This window comes from Ooceraea biroi, chromosome 11 (genome assembly GCF_003672135.1).
Source record: "Ooceraea biroi isolate clonal line C1 chromosome 11, Obir_v5.4, whole genome shotgun sequence".
NCBI classification, from domain to species: domain Eukaryota; kingdom Metazoa; phylum Arthropoda; class Insecta; order Hymenoptera; family Formicidae; genus Ooceraea; species Ooceraea biroi.
Genome location: NC_039516.1, coordinates 11,393,444 through 11,417,946, shown reverse-complemented (window position 1 = coordinate 11,417,946; position 24,503 = coordinate 11,393,444). Strand labels below are relative to the sequence as shown.

Below are 24,503 nucleotides of genomic sequence, written 5' to 3'. Positions count from 1 at the left end.
ATCGGATGCGAAAGCGACCAACGAAATCGGAGAGCGGGTAGACCGAAATTATATTTCTCTCGCCCCCTCGCCGGACACGGGGGTTGAGGGAAAGGGTAGCAGGTAATGCACACGTTGCTGCACGCGCCGCAATACCGAGGAGATCGCCGCGGGAACGGTAATTGCTCGTTATCTTTCACGTTCTGACGCGCGTATAATCTATCGCCGGCGATATCCTCGTTCGCATATAGCCGGCCGCGTGGCCACCGCTGGAAAATGATTCATTACGACGTCCGTAATACGATGTCCATCCTCCCCAAAATCCAACGTTACGATCAGCGCCGGCAAGCGCGGACGGTTCACTTGGAGTTTACGTATCATCAAGTGAAACTTGTCAGTCACGCGTTCCTCGCGCATTGCAGCTGCATTTCTATCTTGATTTGTTCCCGTAAATGCGTCGTTTCATATATAATATATATCGAGAATGTTTGCAAATATTTTTATTAAATTGCACTTCAGCAGTTCGTAGAGAAAGATTTTTGCTCGTAATATATTATAGAAGGAAGTGATATATACATAATGTCTTGGATAATAATATTATTCTTCTATAATCTCGAATAATAATATTGTTCAACAACATAACTTGCCGATTTAGCTTGGAGATAACAGAATCCTTAATTAATAATAATATTACTTTTTACTAGTTTCTGTTCCCTAATAAGATAAGGATATCTAAACGTGCAATGCTACGTAATGTTTCCCCTTTCCTGAGTCAGCCGAGAAATGGGCGACAAAGGGGAGGCAGATTTAAACTTATTTAAATTTCAGATTATTTTCTTCCCCGAAAATTTCGCAAGTAGCGAGCAAGTGGTCTCCCTTTCCGGTTAAAATCTCATCTCGGTAATCAGCTGTGCGGGGCGGTAAGCTGATTCTTTCAATTACGTGGACCGAGGGAGAGTCATGCCAACGAGCGACTGCTAACCACCGCGACAGCCCAAACTTTATTTTCAGCATGAGTTTCCCGACCTTCTCTCACCGTTCTCGAATTAAATGCTGCCCTTCGCTCGCGCTATACATTACTCGGTGAAATCTTCAGGAGTGTTTCGAATGCGCGGTCTAACCGAGCTCTTTCTCGCGCTTCAGACGAACGGTGTTAGCGCAGGCGATTCTCGTTGTTAGTCTGAAAGCTATTAGAGAGTTTATGACCCGTGTAGCCTCGCTCGCGCGTATATATATATATATATATATATATATACAGGGTGGCCCATTTTAATTTATACAGTCGATTTTTTAAAAAACTAAAAAAGATACGAAAAAATGTTTCAGACAGACATGTCACGATTTCGAGGGGGACATAAGATGATACCATTGGTTTGACCTTGAATAGTCGTTTGAAGGTCACGCGAAGATCACCTTCAATTTCTTAAATTGAAACCCCAACTTTTTATTGCAGATTCTTATTCTCCATCGAAAAGTAAGTAACTTTTGTCTGAAACATTTTTCCGAAAAATGTCATCTTGTATCCTTAAAATGTCCTCAAAACTCATCTTGAAGATCATTTTAAAGACATAAGATGACATTTTTCGGAAAAATGTTTCAGACAAAAGTTCGACAATGTCAAACGTGATTACGTAAATCGGTATTCGACAATACACTGTTCGAACGTTGATCTCCATACACGACAGAGAATGTGGATACAACTAGACGGGTCATTGTTTATCGAAATTCTAACTTCCGGTCTGAAATTTTTTTTTAATGAGACATGGTATTTTTTATTACGGATTCGGATTCTACGCGAGAAAACATGCAACTTTTGTCTGAAACATTTTTCCGAAAAATGTCATCTTATGTCCTTAAAATGATCTTCAAGATGAGTTTTGAGGACATTTTAAGGACACAAGATGACATTTTTCGGAAAAATGTTTCAGACAAAAGTTACTTACTTTTCGATGGAGAATAAGAATCTGCAATAAAAAGTTGGGGTTTCAATTTAAGAAATTGAAGGTGATCTTCGCGTGACCTTCAAACGACTATTCAAGGTCAAACCAATGGTATCATCTTATGTCCTCCTCGAAATCGTGACATGTTTGTCTGAAACATTTTTTCGTATCTCTTTTAGTGTTTTAAAAAATCGACTGTATAAATTAAAATGGGCCACCCTGTATATGTACGTATTGAACTCGCGCCGAAATGCGCGAGTAGGCTCACTTGCCGGATGCACTTGTCCGAATGAGCCCGCTCGAGGAGGCACCCTCGAGAAACCGGGCGTTTCTCCGGTCTTATCAACGTATACAGGACAATCAACCGAGATACGCTCGCAAACTCCCATAAACTTCCGGAGTTCCGGAACTTCTCGAAGCAAGAGGAAAAGAGGCCGTGTCGATATATCCGCGGGCATTTGCATTCACGAGGGCAACCCGACAGCGCGTCGCGCCGTCCAATTGAACGTTCGGACGAACGTTCGACGTGAGGAAATGAAGAACGAGGGATGAAGGGATGAAGAACAGGAAGTTCGAACTCTGAATTGCAGAGAATTGATAGTTTGCTCCTGCATTTTATAACACTTTCAGACGTGCACGTTCCCCGCGTAGCGTAAAAATTTTACATGTTGAGGAATAACAAGCTTATTACGTGAGTGTCAAGCTGTCCCGGTAGAATACTTTAAAATTAGTTCGGGAAGTTGCTAATAGAATCATAACTTCGCCACGTAACATAATAAAACTGTCAGTGTCACTTTGTTTTCATGCCAATATCTCCTCTCTTCCCTTTCTCATTTCCGGAAGTTTATCGAGCCGGAAACATGCATGCAACGAGAGCGATAATCAATTTTAGCTGAGATAGACGAGATAATCAAATAAGTTTTATAATCGCGATTTTATTGGTACGTTGTACTATAATTCACCTCAAAAGAAATTCATCAAGATGTAATGTTTTTTCGATGAAGAGTTTATCAAATAAATCTTTTAAGCTATCCTCTTTCTAAATCGTGCCATCCATTTCATTTGAATTAATCCACGAGAAATGTAATATTTTAATGAAGAAAAGTTCTAACGCGAAAAAAGTGACACGAAGAAAATGGATTGCATAAAGAGAGATTAAGACCATCGTGAGCTCGTCTTTGTAGCAATTATCATCCGCTGAAATGTAGAATCGCGGATTCGAGATCCGAACTGAATAATTTGTGCGGTCTTTGTAGCACGCGCAATTAATTAAATCGAACGCAAGAAAAACCTAAATCTTTCTCGCTCCGACGATAATCAATGAATTCTGCCTAAAAGGCAACGAGAAGAAAAATGATGAAGATTGAATCGCGTTCTCCAGAAAAATTACTTCCCGTTCTTTTGAGATCACTAACGAATATCTCATTGATATGCACGCGAAACATACGCACCCGGACTGAAGCGGACTCAAAACGGCGCGATAATCGCATCGTCGATGCGACTACAAATCGACGGATGCGATTCACAGCGGAAACACTGTTAGAAAGACGCGAAGGGGTGCGCGGAAGACCCATCATCGCGTCCATATTCGTCGTGCGAATAAACATTCGTATTAAAGTAATAATGGCAGTTGTCGACGTTATCGCAGCCAGTATTACCGGTATTACGATCGCGACTCGTCGCTCTCCCGTTTAAATGGAATGGATCCGATCATTCTCCGGCAAGCGAGTCGTAATGATCGTCTCGCTCTAGCTCGCGACTCCGCTTAACGATGGACATCCCATTAGAAGGGTCGTCGTAGCTCATTCGAGCCACCCCGGCGACCCGTGTCGCGCACGTGATCGTAATTTACTCTCTCGTCGTCGTAGTACTCGCTTGAACATCGCTGAGCGGATTCCGGATCGCTGCCGCGACGCGATGCAAAGCCGGCTCCTCTTTCGATACGCGCTCCTCCCGCATTTCCGGTCCATTCCGCAAGCACGATCTCTCCGGCTCGTTTTACAAGCGTGATAAGAGCGATAAGTACCCGTCCGCGATTAGCGCCCCGCTTAGCTCGTTGAAAACCCGCGTGCTCCGCGCGCTGCCGCGATTATCGCTATGCGAGGTTTTCTTCGTGGATTTCCTATGCAGATTTCTTCCTTCTTTTCTCCCTCGCAGGGAAGAGTATAGTTTTATTGCTACGTAACTGCGCTACACGGTATTGTAACGTCCGCAACGTTTGCAGATTCAATAATTTGCTGTTTTATATCTTGCAGGCTGCGCTATCGAGCTTCGATCACCGATTATCTGCTGACCGGAAGTACCTGCTGCTCGCGCTTAATTATCAGAAGGTAAGTTTTACCTTGGAACTATTGGCGATTAAAAATAAGGTAATTATGTACTTTAACGGACCCAGCCCCGATGACCTTGACCTTGACATATGTTGTCAAGGTCACCCTCCCGAGTGACCTTGAAGAAGTTTTAGCCGTTGCTCGTTGTTTGTTAAAAAGTTATAAACAAAGCAAGTTTAATGATTTCGCACGAATTTTCAGCTGTCCACGCGAAGCAAGGACTTGAGTTTGACATATATTACAAAGGTCACCTTCCTGAATAACCCGCACTAGGTTTCACCCTTCGCTCGTTGTTTGTTAAAAAGTTATTAACAAAAATGTTTAATGAATAAAGCATAATTTTACGATACCATATACGTTTACGAAAGAGTATATTTGATGGAATTTTAGCTTAGGTTAGGTTAGGTTAAGTTAAAGCAGATAATACTTTGTATTTAACTGTTTGTGCTTTTGGTTAAAGTGAAGAATACTTTGTACTTATATTAAAAGAAACTATTCTATATATTAACAATTCACTGCTTTAAATGACTTTCCTTTCTTCGTTCATATGCATATTCGTCGTTTATATCTTTCAATATTCAATATTCTTTCAAAATAACTACTATATTTTCGAAATTTCTTTTGTTAATAACTTTTTCATAAACAACGATCGACGACTAAAACCTAGTGTGGGTTATTCGGGAAGGTAACCTTTGTAATATATGTCAGTATCATGTTCTTGCTTCACGTGGACAGCTGAAAATTCGTGCGAAATCATTAAACTTGCTTTGTTTATAACTTTTTAACAAACAACGAGCAACGGCTAAAACTTCTTCAAGGTCACTCAGGAGGGTGACCTTGACAACATATGTCAAGGTCAAGGTCATCGGGGCTGGGTCCGTTAAAGTACATAATTACCAAAAATAATTGACGTCATCAACTTTAACGTATAGTGATTTACTTCAATGTTATAATAAATAAAAAAATCATAATTGCGGCGCGATGCGTTGATTGGCTGTGAAATATTACTTAATTAAAATCGCGCGGCTTTAAATCCGATGGCGTTATAACGGCGACGCAGCTGGCGATGCAGCTACTCCCGCAAACATATGCATGCAAATGAGGATTACAGCAGCGCGATGTAATTGTTCCCGGTTCAACCTTACGAGTAGAGGTAATTTCTGACTTTGCATGTCTAATGCCCCCGTAATAAACTCAACGATAGACCGTGGACTCTAATATTAACGTTAACGAAGAGGCGCTTTGCCTCGCGCCACGATAATGACTCTCACCCCCGCGCGAGTGTAAATCGCAAGTAAATTTGCCGATAAACGTACCGGTTCAACAAGTGTCGCGAGTTCGCGCTGACTACCCTCTCGTACTTTTCCAAACGCGAGAAGGAAAAAGTAAATGGCACGATGCGTGTGGAGGCAGCATCAGGATTCTGCGGAAAACTTTTCTACCTGAAATTCATCGATCTGAAACGAATCGAGCTGAAACCGTTGATTGAAGGAACTAAATGAGACTCTCGAGAAGAGGATCGCGTGGAAGATTGCGAGGCAATCGTGTGAACAAAAATAACTATCCGGAAATTACCTGGGCGATTCGAATACCAAACAATTGCGATGAACATTTGATCCTCTCTCTTTCATTAATCCATCTTCTAGTCGGTCGGAGCAAGGTTCGTCAGACGGTCTGGCTATACGTCAGTGGGAGAAACCGTTTAAACTTGCGAAGACTGGTAATTATAGGTCCGAGAGGGAGACACAGAGAGAGAAAGCCGAGATCTCTCGTGCAACTACGCACCCACATTAGAGTTGGATGCATTGGAATAAGCCGTGGATAGATTAAGGTCAGACCGCGTGGTACTCAAAGCAGTGCGAACTTTGTTTAATCCGATGATACGCCAAACTCGTTTAAAACGATATTTCGAGCACTATCGCGCGAAGACGGAAAGTGGAAAATCCTCTTCTTATCGCTAATGTATGTTTTATTTTTGCCAGCGTAATATGTATTACGTATATTAAAAAATGATGCTTTCTTGTTTTTTCATGATCATATTGTCTGAGTATCGCATAGTATTTTAAACGTAATTTTTTTTATTTCGAGGAAAAATTGCTTATCACAAAGTTACTCAATATTGGCAAGCTTATTGTAATGGAAATCATGTTCGCTATATTATTTAATTTTCTGCGAGGTGTATGACGTCAAGTTTATGTTTCGTTTAATCTCGAATGTTAAAATATTACATACGTTGCACAAACAAACCGCCAATTTGTTGCAGGTGCACCGTCTGGAAACGCGGAATTTGTTTACGCACTTTTTAAGGATTAACTTTAAATGTACGCGTTGTACGGTCACCTAGTAAATCATTTTGATATCCAGGTTGTGTTTAATGTTCGTGCGCGGATTGCGGCCATGGTAAAATACGTGGAATTTTATCGAGTTTCAGATAAAGAACGATTGCAGAAAATGAAAAAGATTCATATTTCCTGTAAAAACAGATCCTTGTCTAATAAAAATCTCATATAAATTTAAATATAAATATAGAGAGATGGAAGTATTAATACATAAATTGAATAACTAAGGAAATTGTGTGCGCGTCTGACTAAAAACATTAATTTTAAAATATAACAACAATTCTCCTATGGTAAAAAATTTATACAACACATGCCACTCACTATCAAATAACGTAAAATCTGCCAACCGATTTTAAAAATCGTATCGCTCGAAATAGTACGGGTGATCGAGACGACGGTCGAGCGCGGCCGATGTTGACCGATATCTCGGTCGATTACGCGAATTCTTATGTATCCCTGACGAATCTACGTTATTGAGGTTTCGGAATGCGATTTCTCTTGCGAATTTACGTACGATTGTATTCGCGACACATTTCTCTTTTAACGAAGTGTAATCATAATCAAGTATACTCACGAATGTCACACACCGAGAGCGCTCTCGTGCCGTAAATCCGCTAAAATATGGAAAAGGAGATGCGATAAACACATTTGCATGCGTAAATCAAAATCTATTACGGTGATCACTTTCGCGAGAATGCCGAGCGTTAGCCTACGGAAATGAGCGAAATTGTCCGAAGGACCTCGTACTTGAAAAATTCCGAAATATTTGGTTAAGACGCGCGTCTTTAATCCCGCAGAACCAAATTGCGTTTTTCACGGTCGGACATATGTTAGATGCGTGCTGTTTAATTTGTCGAAATACAAGAGGAAGAGGATGTTATGTCGGTCGACAATGAGGGACATATTTCGAGGTAACAGGATTGCGGGAAACGGTGAAACGCGAAAATACCACAAATGAGCCGAGAAGGATCATCTTACAAATTCACGAGGAATTTCGCGGTGCAGGCGGTACGTTCATTTATTCCTTTATTTTTATACGCAGCGTAAAACGTAATTAAAACATAAAGTTCTCACAATAATGCACCAACAAATGCATTGGTAGCGAGCATCAGTTTCTTCACGACCTGATTAATTCGACGCGATCATGAGCACAAGAGAAGAAGAGAGAAAGAGAGAATATATTGTACGAAAGAGAAAGAGAGAGAGGAGAGGAGTCAAACCACGGTACGCACCACGATGCACACTATGGCAAACTAAACACCGTATAATACCCGACGTGGCCGCGCCACCCCCCGGGATTCTACAATTGTACAGCGCGATCCTCTCGCGTCTCCACTACCCCTGTACCCCATGATCCGTCCTAGCGCCACCACCCCATAACCAACCGGCGACCGGTCCGTCGTCTCTCGTCGTGTCACACCGGTCGGGTCCAATTGCATACATTACCGCTACCATATCTCCCTTTCTCGTGGTCCTCCTCCTCCATCACCACCCCCGTCGCTCTCTCTCATCCGCTCCTTTGTATGCGTCGGTGTGTGCGTTTGCACGCGTGCACGAGCGTGCATCCGACGGTCCGCACGCTACCGGCTGCTGCGCGAAATCCTGAGTTATGGGCCTGGACGGACCATCTGGATTTCCGAAGAGGGACCGCCGCCAGCGGACGTGCACGATAATCGGTCTCGGAGAAATCGCTCCTCCAGTTTCTCCCGCCGGCGATCCGTCAATGCTCTCTCTCTCTCTCCCTCTCCTCCGCAGCTAACCTGGTGCCCGGGAGATTGGGTAGATTGGATGTAGGACGGTTCGGGGGTGAGATCGTTCCAGGGTGTTTAGCTCAGCGCGGTTGAGGATCGTTAAGGAGTGCAAATCGCTGCGACTCAACGAGATAATATAATACGTTAGTATGATATTTGTGTATAGATATCGCAAAATATACTATTAGGGGTGTGATTTAGTTTTGAGGGTTTTTTTTGCTCAAAAACGCATGTATTTAAATATGATAATGAATGAATACCTTAATCAATATATTTTTCTTCGTTTTCTATAACTTTTTCCCATCTTTGGCAAGAGATGGATTCCACGACGATAAAATGACTCTTCTTTTCAGTTGATCCATTCGTCGACGAATTTTCGCACTTCTTCCAAATTATGAAAGTGTGTATCCTCTAAAGGGTGTTGCATCGACCGGAACAAATAATAATCGCATGGAGCAATGTCCAGAGAATACGCGGGGTGCGGTAAAACTTCCCATTCAAGCTCTAATAGTGTTTGTTTCACTGTTAACGCAACGTGAGGTCGAGCGTTGTCACGAAGAAGAATCACTTTCCGTCGTTTACTCGCAATTGGTGGTCGTTTTTGGTCCAATGCTTGCTTCAACTTGTACAATTGGTGTCGATAACGATCAGCCGTGACAGTCTCATGCGGATTTAACAGCTCATAGTACACTATCCCACCAAATACAGAGCATTACTTTTGAACCGTGAATATTGCGTCTCGGAGTGGATGTTGATGGTTCGCCTGGATCCACCCATGATTTTCTGCGTTTCGGACTATCAAAATAGATCCACTTTTCATCCCCAGTAAAAATCCGAGACAAAAGACTCTTCTTTTTTTGCCCGGCGATCAACGAAATGCAAATGTTCAACCGGTTCGCAATGGCACTTTCCGATAATTGATGTGGAACCCATTTCCCTTCTTTCTGAATTTTTCCCATTTCATGTAAATGTTTCGTAACTGTTGTACGATCAACATTTAATGCTCTGGCAAGTTCTGAAGTGGATTGTGTTGGATTTTCGTTCAATAATGCTTGCAAATCTGCATTTTCAAGCTTTCTTGGTTGTCCCGAGCGTTCTTTGTCCTTCACATCAGTATCACAACTTTTAAGGGGGGAGCCTGCTTTAGAACGCTGAAAATAAGGTATATTTTACGAATTGTTTTTGAAGAAACTATACAGCGGATCATTATAAAACTTTGATGCATTTATTAGTACATGTTTAAAGATAAAAAAATTATTTTTTGATTTGAATATATCGCTTGTAGAGGTCGTCCTGGAGAAATCTTAGTGCAGCCGCGTCGCCGGCATTGCAAATTGGTGAGCATTCTCCTGCCTCCAAATTTCGTCTAAACTGAAAAATTGAAATATCTTCTCGTTATTTATGAATTCCTATCGTCGATGAACCAAAGAGAGAAGAAAAAAGTTGAAAAGTGCCAAAATGGTGGAGCTTAGAACACAAAAGTACGATTTTTAGGCAAAGGTTTTGAACTTTTTCATACAAAAATAATTGTTTAACTTAATGTTTTTATGAATATTAAAGGTTCATCGACGATGGGAATTCATAAATAACAAGAAAATATTTCAATTTTGCAGTTTGGATGAAATTTGGAGGCAGGAGAATGCTCACCAATTTACAATGCCGGCTGCACTAAGATGCCTCCAGGACGACCTCTACAGGCGATATATTCAAATCAAAAAATGATTTTTTTTTATCTTAAAACATGTACTAATAAATGCATCAAAGTTTTATAATGATCCGCTGTATAGTTCTCCAAAAAAATTCGTAAAATTATACCTTATTTTCAACGTTCTAAAGCAGGCTCCCTCCTTAAAGCGTCTAAACCAGTATTCGCACGTCTTAATTGATGGGGCAGAATCACCATAAGTTTCCACAAGAATTCTATAACCCTCAGCCGCAGTTTTCTTTTGATTAAAAAACAAAAGCAACGCATGTCGAAAATGCTAAAGAGCTTTCGGAAGTTGCATTTTTACGATGATATAAACACGACTGTTATTGCATCTATTGCTATAATGCTACTAAATGTCATGGATAATGTCAACACTGTAAGAAACAACAGTTATCGGAAACAGCTATTGGAACAAACTGACACTACAGCCATCTGTTGCAAAACCCTCAAAACTAAATCACACTCCTAATATATTTTACGGAATACTATACGGAAATGCATGTCCTATCCTTTGAGAAAAACGAGAAACACTTCTCGTTGTAGAAATCGAGTCATTTTTGTCAGTTGCGATTTTGATTTGCGATGCCTCTAAAATAGCCATCATCGTTCGAACGCGTGAAATGGAACGCGTGAAACTGATAGTCGCGATTGTAAAACTCGCTTGAAAGTAGCGCTGACGCGCTAAACCACAGCAATGATGGAGGCGTGGAGCATGCGGTGTTATTAAAAAAGATTCAAGTGCTTTTATTTTACGATATTGACATGTAATCTACAGAATCAGGCCATCCGCGAAAGCTGTGTTGGCCATCAATATGAAGCAGCTGGCGTTGAATCGTATCCGATGTCTCGTAGCGTTCTCTCTCGAACATTATGTTCCGCAACTATTCCTGCTCCCCCTCCTCCCGTCTGAATTGGAATAAAATATCTCATTGTGCTAGTAAGAATAATTGTCCAGCAGTTCATGTTAATCGAATAATTAATTTCTAATAACTGAGCATATAATCTTGATTTATTGAGGTTTATTGACGTTACAATAATATGGCGATTAACGCGCGTGAGATAATTAAATTGACCTAATTGAATATATCGCGCAATTATACGTGTAAACCGTATGCGTGTAAAGTTTCACGTAAATTTTCAATGAACCGAGCATTTTTGAGATGCAGGGAGACGCCCGCCGTGCGGCGAGGACATATCGATTAAACGTAACCGCGGCACATAAACAGAGGACGAAAACTGGCCACGCCGGAGATTTCTCTCATTACGAGTAATTAAAAGTTTTCGCCTGCTGATATCTTTCTTCATTAAAAATTCCGTTTTATTAATTTTTCTCCGCGCGACGTTGCCATCTCGGATATTAGGAGCAGCATCTGGCGCAAGCTACGTATGTCTCTAATACTTCGCAAAATTATGCACTATTAATGTTGCGGAGTTTTCCCCGCGATCTTCCGTGTACCCCATTTTTATAAATTAAGCGCATTATGTGCCTTACGTGTAAGCGGATTTCGCATAGCATTTTGGGGAACAACACTACACACCGTAAGTGCAACTGTGGATGTAACGAGAGATGCGCTCTATTTCTTTTAACGTCTCTACTTTTGTTTTACCGAAAACGAAAAAACACATTATTTTATTTACCTTCATGAATCTCTTTCTTACACATAGAATTCGTGAATTTGAAATTAGTTAAAAGAGTGATATGAACAACTTTTTTGCATAAAATGTTATCGTATAGCTTTCTATCAAAATTACAATATATTAGAAATTTTTAAATATGAGAATGTTTTATATGGCAAAAGCAAAGTGTGCGACATAACGACGTCTATATCTCCATCAATTTATTAAGTCCACGGATTTTTAAAATTTATCGTTAATGGGATAGATATAGTAATAAAAAACATGTTCAAACGTACAATGATACTTTTTGAAGCATCGATATCATATTAAAATATTTCGTCGCTGGAGATAATATCAATTTTATCGTCAAGTCGAGATGGATACGTCGAGGATAATGCATTTTTGACATCGATCATCCGCGTCGTCCCTGTCTATCCCTCTTCGCCTTGGCTAAGGGTACTGCAGTTGATTACTGGCGCGAAATTAAATGCGGATCCTCCAGAATTACCGGCGGGGGAGGGAGGAAAATTATATCCGGCTGTGGCCGTTCGCGTTTCGTGCCGCGCCGACACATCCAATTAATTTTTTTAAACCGGCGCACGCACATGCATCACCGGCGCCGATATCGATGTATGCTAGAACGACGCCGACGCTGACATCCCACCGTTTGCCGTCCCGCGCCTATATACATCCCGCGTCAACTTTATAACGTCAAACGCCAACAGCGTAATCTCCTCCCCTCCTCGCGATACGCGGTATATGGATCATTAATTAATTGACCGTTTCTGCCGAATCGTCAGGTTTATGTCCCATAATCGCGGCGAATTATGGGCGACGGAGTCATCGCGTGCGCGATCGAGGCTGGCAAGAAATCGTGTCGAATGAATTTTATTCTAGAAGTTTATTTCGTTCGATTTCTTTTTCTCTTTCTAACGTGCACACTTCGTAAATTAACAGCGTTGAGTCTCACTCATGATGACGAGAAGTTACTAGCTTTTTAGAAGTGACGTAGTCTACAACGTAGCCTGCGAGAACAGAAAGTTGGGGGTCACGATGTTCCTGCTCGTCGCTACTTTGCTTTATCGCGCGGAAAATATTTCGCGAGAGATGCGCACGGAAGAGCACTTCACTCTATCATCGGGGTAATGATACCAGGTACATCCTACGAAACACATGTATGATTGTATAAAGGATCGCCGTATAGACCGCCAAGTCTCCGATCGGCGATGACACAAAAGGCATTCCTTGCGGAAAACAGTTTGCTGCTTCTTGTACCATTAAGGAAACCCCGAGTTTCCTGAGCGCCAGTGTACGTTTGTGTGTGTACCACTGTATACCTCGCATACACGGGCTTTTTGCGTCATTAGTGCGTGAGAGGGGGTGTAATAACGGTTACCGCAGAAAGAAAGTTTTTTCCTTTTTTTTATTTTGTCCCCTCTATTTCGATAGAAACATGCGCTCGCGAGGATGTTCTTTCTTTGTGCGCAAGGGGACGCGAAATTATTTCGGGCGAAAATAATGACCATGTCTGTTGTACTTCGCTCTTGTTCGTTTTTTTACTGTTTTGTTGCATGAGGAGGGACGAAATGTGCGAGACGAGTTAAATCCGCGTTTTAATGCTGCCAAGAGGAGTTAAGCGCAGATAATAATTTTTCAAGATATGTGTATATAAATAATAACGTATTCTTTAATAATATAATAGTATTATGTTAATGTGTGATAAATGGAATAATATATTAGATAAGTAATATATTAGATCAATTTTCTGTATTTTTGTCGCAAATTTCATTGATAATCCAAATAACAATATCTGCATGATATAATATTTAATAAATCGAATTACTGTACATCTATTATGTAACACGATTTATTCATCAGATATTTATAAGTATTATTTTATTTCATTATTTTATTATTTATGTCTAATTAGAGAGAGTACGAGTTCCGCGGAATAAAGTTATACCAAGTTATAACGTGGAACAAAACTTTCCTCCGTCTGCATTTACGAGAATACTCGATGGCAGACCGCGTTTTTGCTCCCCGGGAAATTTTCTTTTTACCCTGATCTTTTTCTTTCTGCGTTTTCCAGCTCTTTCGCGGCTTCTCTATGCGTATCTTGAAAAATAAATGAGAAAGCAACAAATCAACAGCTGAGATAGAGACAGGCAATATTTTTTTCAATTTTCTCCAGCGTTTTTTCAACGTGCACGGGATACTTGTACTGTGTAACATAGCGGATAGGAGAAACCACCGATAACATTAAACACAGCGGGAGGAAAAAGCTGCGTCGTTTTATCTCTAGAGGCAAATACATTTCCAGACAAACATGGGGTCATCCTCGTTCATGCAACTAATCTAATTGTGACTCGCCCATAGTATCGCTTCTCAGTTTTTATCATAAAAATCAAAATTAAAAATTAAAAACTTTTAATGGTCAGAATTGATATCGAATTTCAGATACAGATATATAAAATGTACGATTTGTTAAATTTCAATAGTAATCATAAAAATATTACTGAAAATATTTGTTATTAAATATTTTTTGTTTAGAGTTGATATATAATATTTCACTGCATATAATTTGTTTCATACAAAATGGAATATCATTTTAAATCTTGATTTCGCAGTAACATTTACGCAATTTATTCGCTTCGAATATATGTATATCTGCAAAATATTTAATATTATTTAAAACAATGAAAGATAAGCTGGCAGAATATTATTTAATAATAATTAAATAATAGTTTCATGCTTTCAGGATGTTTGCTATTACGTTTCCGAAATCCGAACGATAATGATCGATAATATCGAATACTCCTCTCTTAATCCTTTGACGTTGAGGAGGATAGCAGTCGGTCCAACGCGTAATCTGCCGATTAGAATTATGAATTACTTAAATTGTCTCTCAGCGTCGCGACGCCGACTTTTGGCCGACGCCCAGGAAACGCGCTCACTTGCGAGTTTTTCTTTCGCCAACTCTCGTTCGCTCCCTGAGACCAAGTCAGCTCCAAGTTCCTCGGTTTCTCGCTCTCTCTCTCTCTCTCTCTAAGCTTCTCTAATCCGGGGTTTATAATCCGCGCTCACTTCCGCTAATTCAGGATTTATGCCGGCGATACTTAGCATAGTTACCGATGTTAGTGCGCTGCAATTCCAGCGCGTTGCGTCTTGCCGAACAGCGTCGCATTCCTGCAACGTGAAGTCTCGTTCAATGACATTCCGACTTCTCTTTCTCTCTCTTCTTTTTTTTCTTTCTCTTTCTCTCTCTCGTTTCCTTTTTCCTTTGATTCTACTTTCTTACTTCCCGAATTCGTTTTAATCTCGTTACGACAGGATCAAGACGGAAACTAACTCTGATTTTATGACGGTGCGCTTTGCCTTTACCCAACGTGCAAAAAGAGACGGAAGTATCACATTTCGATTCTTAACTGTGAAATTTTTTGTAAGTAGATGTTACTTTGCGGAAGTAAGTAAGTAATCTATCTCTCTTTCTCGGACATGCTATGAAACTTTTCGCCTTTTCAGTTAGGTTCGCGATTTGCCGCGTCCAGCATTAGCGGTCGGTGTGTGCAAACCGCAGAGAAATACCGTCGATGTTAGCTCGCCCCAGTGACGATCGACTTGCTACTTTACTTGAACTTTCAAGACGAAGGCGGGAGGCATGATTTATATATTATACGCGCGCGTCGTATCGAGTGGGCGGATACATCCTTCGTCGAATATGCGATACTTTGGAAAACCCGCATATCTGGAAACTCAAGTGTCCATTATGCACGTCGGACTTTAATAATCCTCTCCGCAGTGGGAATTTCGACCGTCGGAGATATTTATAATTCACTGTGATGCACTCGTTTCCCGTGACGCAGAAGGGCCAACTCTTTTTCGCAGAGCATCTCTCGCTTATGTGAAAGATCCGTTCAAGAGAGATCGGGACGGGCTTATTAAAGCCGTCCCGCTTCCGGGTCATGAAAAATTCGTGCGCGCCGCAGGAAAGTCGCAACCGGCTTCCGAGGGAGGACTGTGGCACCGGAAGCAATTGGAGCATTTGTCATGGAGTGGATATATATTGTTGAGGTGGTTCACCTGCTGCCTTGTCACGACCGACATGTCGACAGAAAGCGTGGGGAATTTTCGTATAGCACAACGGTTGAAAGATAAACTCGTGGCGATATTTTTCGGTAATTTGATGGATGTACATATAAATTCAGATATCATTGTATTATTAATGTATTATTATACATTATTTTCACTATATGTAATTATTATATTTATTATATTATTATATTATATGTAATTATTATATATTACATTTCAGATATTATTTATTTTATTATACTCTCATATTATGTTAATTATTATATATTATATTTCATACATTATTTATTTTATTGTACACTTTAAATTATACCTTAGACATCTCGAGATGACACAGTTCGCGAGTAGCCCAAGTAATCGCCGAGTAATGAAGAGGTACGACATCGGCGCGAGTTAACGTGCGAGAACAGTACGGGGGTGAAACGCACGGACAGGCCACGCGACGGCCCCGTCCTATAATCACCCCATTTATGCCTCAATCATCGGCTCGAGTGATCGGTTGCGAGAGCTCTTTCGGTAGAGGTGTAGGTGGCTCGTTACTGCCGCTGCCGGACGACCGATAACGGGCTCACGCTATTGCGAATCTGGTTGATCCAGGCAGCAGCTACTACTAGCAGTAGTATTGGCGGTAGTAGTAGTAGCTCAGCCGGTCAGGCATCCGGACGATCGGGATGATCAGGACGCGGCAGCTGTCCGGAATTTTATGACTAATTCATAGCGCGATCCCGCGCGGATACGTGATCTCTTCAGTTCTGTCGGTGCCGATCGCCCGATGCTATCAGCTGTCGGCCGATAAGCCGCTAAATGCTAGGGGAAACCTGTCGCAGTGGTCGTGACCTCATCCCGTCAGCCATTTACTCGGATTATGGGCCGCGATCGCACCTCTCAGCATTTGCGGCATTACTGTCGCACTATTGTAGCGTACGCGCGTGTACATTTATAATTATATATGATAATTATCGCGATTACTCGTTTGGGAAATTCCGCGGGGATGCGTCATTCAAAATTCGTGTGATCGAGAGATTCTTATTTACATTTTATTTTGAGCAAGGGCTCTGCGGTTTTATATGATGCGAGATGCAGAGTCGTTGTAATAAAACGCGAAGTTTTTATATCGATTGACCTACTTTTGAAAACTGAAAACGACGATGATTTTCTAGATCTCTATTGAGACAGAAGTTCCCTGTTTTCCGAAATTTCGGAAATTTCATACTAAAGCAGAGACAAATGTGAATCGAGAAAAAAGAACGCGGCTTTCTAAATGATTGTAGGCCGGCTCGAAAGATTAAGCGATTTGGAACGTCAACGTCCTCTTTCTCTCACAGATTTTTTTATAGGATATGTTCTATTCGGACAGGAGTTGATTGAGCTTTATTCGGACAATCCGGATCGCGGACGCACGTAACGGCCGAGATTTCACGGGGAAATAAAGGGATCATAAAGAACTCGGGTGGCGACAGCACCATGTGCTCGTGATTTCGATAAATGACCGGGAGGGCCGTGTACAAGTAGTTACGTACATGTGTTCCGCGAGATCGTAACATCAATCCGACATCGACGCGGGATAATGTCGAGCGGATTCGAGTCACGGCGGTCCTCCGTCCGTTTCGGAGTGTCGTCCATCGATGATTTTAACGAGACGTTCGCGCGTTTATATGCAATCGCGACTCGCTCCCTTCCTCCCGCCGTGTGTCGAGTATCGTATCCATTATTGTCACGTTCGCGAACGGCGACCGAAGATTTAATGCGCGATGTCGATTGTCATCGCCGATTGTCAGTGCGCGGCGGTCATCCGATTTTATTTCGTCATTCCTGGCTGCGACGAAACGCCGCGCGGTAAATCTGACGATTTTGAGCGCACAGCGGGAAATTCCGCGAGCGGATCGAGGGTTGCAATTCTTCAAAGCTGACTCTCGCGACTGTGGTGGTCGCTGATCTCTGTATTTTTAAAAAGCGACATCATTAGGTTAGATCGAGATTCAGTTTTTTATGTCATCGAATATGTTGTTTTATTCTTAGGGACGAAGGAGGATATGTCCTTGCGCACGCGAAGCGTTTCGATTAAATGCAAATATATTTTCTGTCAAATTCTGGCGTGATGAATTGATCTCAATTTTACACGTTGAAGAGCAGTGCACATTTAATTTTGTTCGGCTATTTCTGTATTTCTTACTGATGAAAGCGTTATCCTTTTACATCCATGTTTTATCTATCCATTATCAATTAATACGCGTGCGTATATAACAGTTCTCGTTTTTTTATTCAATTTATTTTACGCAGGGCCGCGAACATTTCGAGGAGCACTCAGATAGAATTTGGAATATCCACGAAAATTGAATAGTTTCTGGCGAAAAGCGTTGCCTATGTAACACGCGCGAGATTTATGCGTTCCGACGCGGCGGTTCCGTGAGCTTCGCGAGCATCGCGAGCGGATGAAAGTATTTTTCCGGTTGCTGATCGCGCTCATCCTCATCCTCCGAAATTCCAGCTGGAAAAGGCTCAAGAACGAAATCAATTTTTCCATTTTTCTTATAGGTCATAGGTGAGAACATATTAATTTATCGCCGCCATGGCTCGTTAATTAATTAAAGTCACTAATGGAAATTGGCCGGGCTTTGAAGTTGTTCCTGAATGTCGGTCGGGTCGGGTCATAATGACCCTCGCCGGAAAATAGACGGCCGATCAATTACGATGAGAACCCTCGCCGAGTGCTATCGGTTCTCTGCCCGGCGAGGAGGAACGCCGTGTGTGCGCGCGCGTGCGAGTGCGTTCGAGATATCAGGATGCTGCTGGACCACCGCCTTGGCGAAGGAGGAGCGCGCTCGCGCGAGATTCCGGCTCGGAGTGGCCCATTAAAATGTCAACGCGATTCGGGGGCTCGCTATCGATTCCGGAATCTCGAATTCACGTCCCGTTTGTGTAACGCGAGCAATAAGTGCCCGCAGCTCGAAACCGCAGCTGGAACCTCGGGCCGTCGAGCGTCTTCCGCTCCGCTTCCGCCTTGCTGCCCCACGCTGATGATTTACTCGCACCGCTCGGGAGTCGGGCCGCTCGGGATGGTCGTTTCTGACGAATACGAGAGGATCGTATCGGGCTTCGTCGTCGCGCTTCTTCTGCGCGACGGTTGTTCGGACGCGGTTATGAGCGCTCGACCGTATTTTTGCGACCGGTAGGGAAAAACACTATGGCGGAACGACGTAGAAAATTGATACGTTTCGAGTTATGATCAGATCGTCTGACACGTCTGCAGGAGCCGTGATGTATAAATCATGTCTCACTTATTGAAAGAAACCGAAGGTTTCGCTTGAAAACGCTCGGCGCAAGACGCGACTGTTTCAATGTGATTCTTTTCTGTGATTTTGTAAAAGGAGAAATATCGAAATCATTATATTCAACTTATGATTACTTAATTGCGTATAGCTTCTCGATGAGTACTCGTTTTGTTCTTTGAAGAATATTAATTTTAAATATTATTATTTTAATATTATTTGTAATATTAGTAATTTGTGTAGCGATAAATATTAAATGGTTTGGTAGTTAGAAGTAAGTTTGTAAAAGTTTCTATTTTGTTATTACGATTTACTGACGCTTTATGATGAAGTTGATTAAATGCAAGTGTGCTAAACATGAGCAAAAGCACAAAGTGTCTGCATTACAAGTTAATATTGAATGATGCACCGATCATCGCTACCGCTTCTCAATAAACCCATAACTCATTATCTGGACACTACTATGCATCCATTATCGTCTGTCCATGCAACAGACACTGCAATGCCCAGTATTGACATTGATTTGATGCATGAAATGGGACACAAACGTATTTTTGCAAGTCCACCCTGCGAAAATAAATGGATCGCATAACCGTCCCTCAAAACACAAATGTTTCACAATCAAAAAACTATATAAAATAATACGAAAAATGAAAACCTACATATCTTTGCAAAAATAATTTTTCTTCTGTAGAAATCAATCTTAATTTACAAATTCATTCTTTGCTCTAACAGAATTAGGAGGTGACCGATTCTAATCTCCAAATTTCAGGAATCACGTTTTGCATCGCGCAACACTGATTAGCTTTAAATGTCACCAATGCGAAATTTCCGCAAGTCCAGAGATCCGCAAAGCGCTGGTGACGTTTGTATCCTGTTCAATCTCGGGATTTGGTGCTCGCGTAAACCGCGCATAGCACGAGCTCGTTACGCTTCAACGACGGCTCGAACAATAATTTCATGACTACCGAACATCCATGAGCCTCGCGTCATCTCTCGTGGTCGACGAATTTTCCCCGGTGGCTCGCATCCGGCCGCACAACGCAACGTGGCCCCCAACGGGAGGGTACGACGAGGATCGTGTCGGGCTCTCGGCGCTCGAATTGTTTGCCGCGGGATTCGAACAATGTCATTAACGTGTCTAAATTCCGGCGGGCCGGAATTGTGCCAGCGTTGTGTCACCGGTGTCGGCGTGTTGCTTTGTCACTTGTGCAATCATGCACGCGCGTGCGTGCATGTGTACGCGCCGAGAGGAAGATCAGAAGCGGCGCGGATCACTGTCCGCTCCACGACAAGTGGACGCGCGGACAAGCGGACGCAATAATGTCGGCTAGAGCCACGGCTGGAGATTCCGCGCTGACACGCTTTCCGATTTCGCTCTCTATAAACTTCGCTCTGCTTTTCGGCTCGCGCTAATGACGGCCACGTATCAGAACATCAAAGCGCACTGCTGTCCGGAATTTCGTTGCACGGCCGAATCTATCATCGAATGTGTCCTCGAAAACGTGCCCATTAGCGAGAGATGCGCGCGTCAGCCGCACGGAAATAATGCATGTATTTCATCTGATATATTGTATAAATTCCATATCATAATTCCACACATAATTCCTGGAACTTGTTGTTACGATTTAAAATGTTACTACTATATGTAACATTACATATTTTATAAATGTGATAACATTCTACAATGCAAAATATAACTTTTCTACCATTATTAAAAATTTCTACTTCTCCGTAATGTTTCCTCGCAATTTACGTTAATTTACGCTATTTCCATTATTAAAATATCTCTACAGTGTGCGTCTGTACCTTTTAAACGCATTCGTGTTTTTATTTCTCCAAGCAGAGCATTCTGTTTATTACATTTATTTAACACAGTGCAGGAGAGGACATTCCCCACATTAGCTTTGTGCAGACAAGCACTCACGCGCTTTTTCGCCGTCGACTACTTCGCTCTGGTTTCTTAAAATTTCAAGTTAAAAACCATTTTCCTCCCATTTCGAGGTGCGTTAAACGAAAATTCACAAGCATCGGACGTTGCATGCGCGTGCATTAAATGCGATCGCAGCGGGGTGTAAGATACAGGGGATCCATAAAGAGGAATTCAGGAGGGTGACAGTGTTCTCGCAGGATGCGCTATTATCGCGAGACCGTTTGTATAGTGCAACGCGCATTTGGACACCGTGCAGATTCTCGACGGAAACGCACCACACGGATCTGCATCGGATATTCGGTGGCCGTGTCTTCGGTTAGCCCATCGGATTTGTTCATCCATTCCCTTCTCCTCGCCGCACTCCGTAAATAGGATTAAAGCCTCCTCGATGCGGCACGACCAGAACATGTACTTTATCTTCGAATGCGGACTCCGAAATGTTCGACACTGCTGACGATTCATCTCTCCTCCGCTTCAGTACGACACGACTCTGTGACTTATAGTGTAGAATATAATTTCGGTGCAATTATTACACTATCTCGATAATTCTCCGTAAATGTTTTCTTTTAATTTATATCCTGTTTCTGTTATTAAAATATCTCTACGACGTGCATCTCATACTTTAATCATTCATTCTCTTTTCGTCCTGCGAAGATATAATATTACGTACTTTATTCTGCGTGATTGTTTTTTTAATTCCTGTCGAGTTACTTTTCTTTTGTATCTGAATTAATTAGTTCAAGATTAGTTGCGCTTGAATGTATGTGTGTGTGTGTGTATGTGTTATTTAATGTATTGTTGCAAATCATATTTTGCGATCATCGGAGAGTTGACAATATTTTAACGTAGAATTTTCTGATTTCGTAATTATAATAATATAAATTACAATAATTATAAATAATTGCAATAGACAATAAATCTGCTTTCATGTTGTGTAACGAATTTGTAATAAAATTTTCAAACTTAAATTTTCCTGTTGAGCTGCTTTCGCTCCCTCCCTGCGCGTGAATTTCACATCTTTCTCATACAACAAGCTGATTTTGTTGTAAAATACAGATACAGAATATTTCAACGAAAAATATATTACGTGTACCTCTATCGATTTTCAAAAAATCGCGGTCGACGGTAAATGGCTCGTAACTTTGGGACACGGGGAGGTAGAGCAAACAGGGCGCAGCCGTCAGCGTGGTGTCGCCGGGTGTGACAAGCATTTGAAAAATTACCGATCATTTGCGTTCGAAGTTGGACCCTGCCGCTGGACGACACAACGTTACGAAGAATTAATTCATGGCTTAACGCACGTCAAAGGATTAGGGGGTGAGAAGAGGAGGACGGAGGGCGATGCGTCACATGCAAAAGGTCAATCCACCTGATATATTCCATTAATGAACGTAACGCTGTAAATTTCGAAGCGGTCGGTCACGCTTCCGAACGATCAGTAGCAAAGCTGTAATTTTCGCGTAAACTTGCCAGCTTTATATAACGCGTGAGCGCAATCCTCCCTTAAACATTGCAACGTCAGGATATCCCTGCTGATTGTAAAGAAAATATTGCATTTTTATTACTCAACTTTTTTCAGTTTTAGCAATTAAGACGAAACGCGTCGTATTTCTTTTTATAGAAATTCTTCGCCCCGAAATAAGGACACTCGTCTTCGTTTACTCGTTGTTGTCCGAGTTAATTGGGCAAATTCATTTCGGTAAAAATATGACACGCAAATACGCTCGGGGGAAATGGTTGTAAGAAAAAAAAAGAAAAGAAATAGAGAAACAAGAGGAACGGAAACTCGCCTGGTTTACGGTAGCCGTCGAAAATTAGGCGAAAGAAAAAGGATAGAGCTAAAATTCCTGGCAGTCAGTGAAATAATAAACGAGTCGGACAAATAAACGCGAAGGGACTGCAATGTAATTATGCGCCAGTTCTAATTGCACTCGGTGCAATTTTTGCCTCTTCGCAAAGTGCATCGTTTTTAATGAGGGATCTGCGAGGGTAACGTGACGGACATTGTCTGTAAATTGTACGTTGAACAATAACTAAAGTGCGCGGATGCACGTGGTAATACAAACGCGGAAGGCGTCGGGAGGGTTCATCGCTCGTAACGGAGCAGCGTGACTGTCCTTCTCAACAATGTAAAAGTCCCATAGGACATTCAAGGAAGATATTCTCGGACAGTTATTCGGACAAATGCTACCACGCAACAAGAAAGGGAACAGACACCTCGAGATAACGTTAACCAAGCTGGAAACGCTGTTTCGCGGGAATGAGGTCTCGAAGTTGGCATGTTTCTGTGCGCGGAATGCGAGTTACAGCGCGCATCAAACTTCATATTTGCAGGATGTTACCGCTAACAAGCCGCCGAGTACAAGAGCGTGGGTGCGCGAAAGAGAGGAAATTTTATTCTGTAAATTCGATAACACACTGTGAAGAGCGAAATTAGCGACTTTATCTCGGACGCATTGAAATAATAAAGTTGAAAAATCTCATCTCTCGCCGCGGCGAGTTTCGTAAACGCAATTATTTTATCAAGTTATATCTACTTGAATAAATATCGTATCGCAAGATAATCAAATTACGCGAGGTTTTAATTGGAGAACGTGCTCTTTATTTGAACGATTTTATGGCTGAATAACCATGCTTTTTTTCGTTGTCATTAATCGACGCAGTAAATGCGATTGTTATTTATTCTCCTAGGTTATTGTGCGTTTCGTGCGTTACAGCATTACAATTATTGTGCGCGATGAAGAGAGAATTGAACGAAAGAGCAGCCAAAGCTGATTATAATAATTAATTGCACGGGCGATTCAGAATATGTACAGCAACATGCTCGGTATCATCGAACAAGTACCTCATTAATTATAAAGTGGAAGAACAACAATGGTAATAACAGTTATTGCTAGACGATTAAATAATTCTGCGTATTGCGTGAACAGTATAACTCATGTTTAATAATATCTGGAATTAATTAGCAAGACGCAAGCTTGCTGCTTTTTAAAATTATTGCGTTGCGTGATCTCATTATCTAATTACTTTTTCATCGCATGACTATCAAGATACATTCTTTTCCTTGCATCAAAAACAATTTAAAAGATCAAGTGCTGAAATTGATTAAAATTGAAACAATTCGCAATATAATTGCAAATCATTATCTACGCTATCTTTAAAACTCAACATTATTATTTAAACTACCGTGTTTACAAATTTACTATAAATATATGCACAGAATTTAATGCGTTAAATAGACGCGTATATCTTTGATCATGTCGACTGCGGAAACATTAATTAGCAATTATAATTAACGCAACGTAATGACACGTATTATCGCCAATTCTGCCGATTGCGTGTAAGCACTATTTTGCCAGATAATTACCGGTAAATAACAATCTGCGGCTCTCGCATGCACTGATCCACTTCGTCGCTGTATCGAGTACGCCTGCCTGTTCATGGGGGACGACAGGCCCTGCTGAGCTTCATAGTACATGGTTGATACATTACCAGTTTTTCTGAAAGAGCACCCAATAATCGAGAAAGGCATCCTGCTGATTCTG

General features: G+C 41.6%; 1 protein-coding gene across 1 annotated transcript in view; it reads left to right on the top strand.

The window, feature by feature from the left end:
* Nucleotides 1-24,503, top strand: part of LOC105278678 (venom dipeptidyl peptidase 4) — a 304,978-nt gene that overhangs the window by 200,282 nt on the left and 80,193 nt on the right. Inside the window, exon 4 of the mRNA XM_026973843.1 lies at nt 4,175-4,249. Coding sequence (XP_026829644.1) covers nt 4,175-4,249 — 75 coding nt within the window. The remainder of the gene's footprint in view (nt 1-4,174; nt 4,250-24,503) is intronic.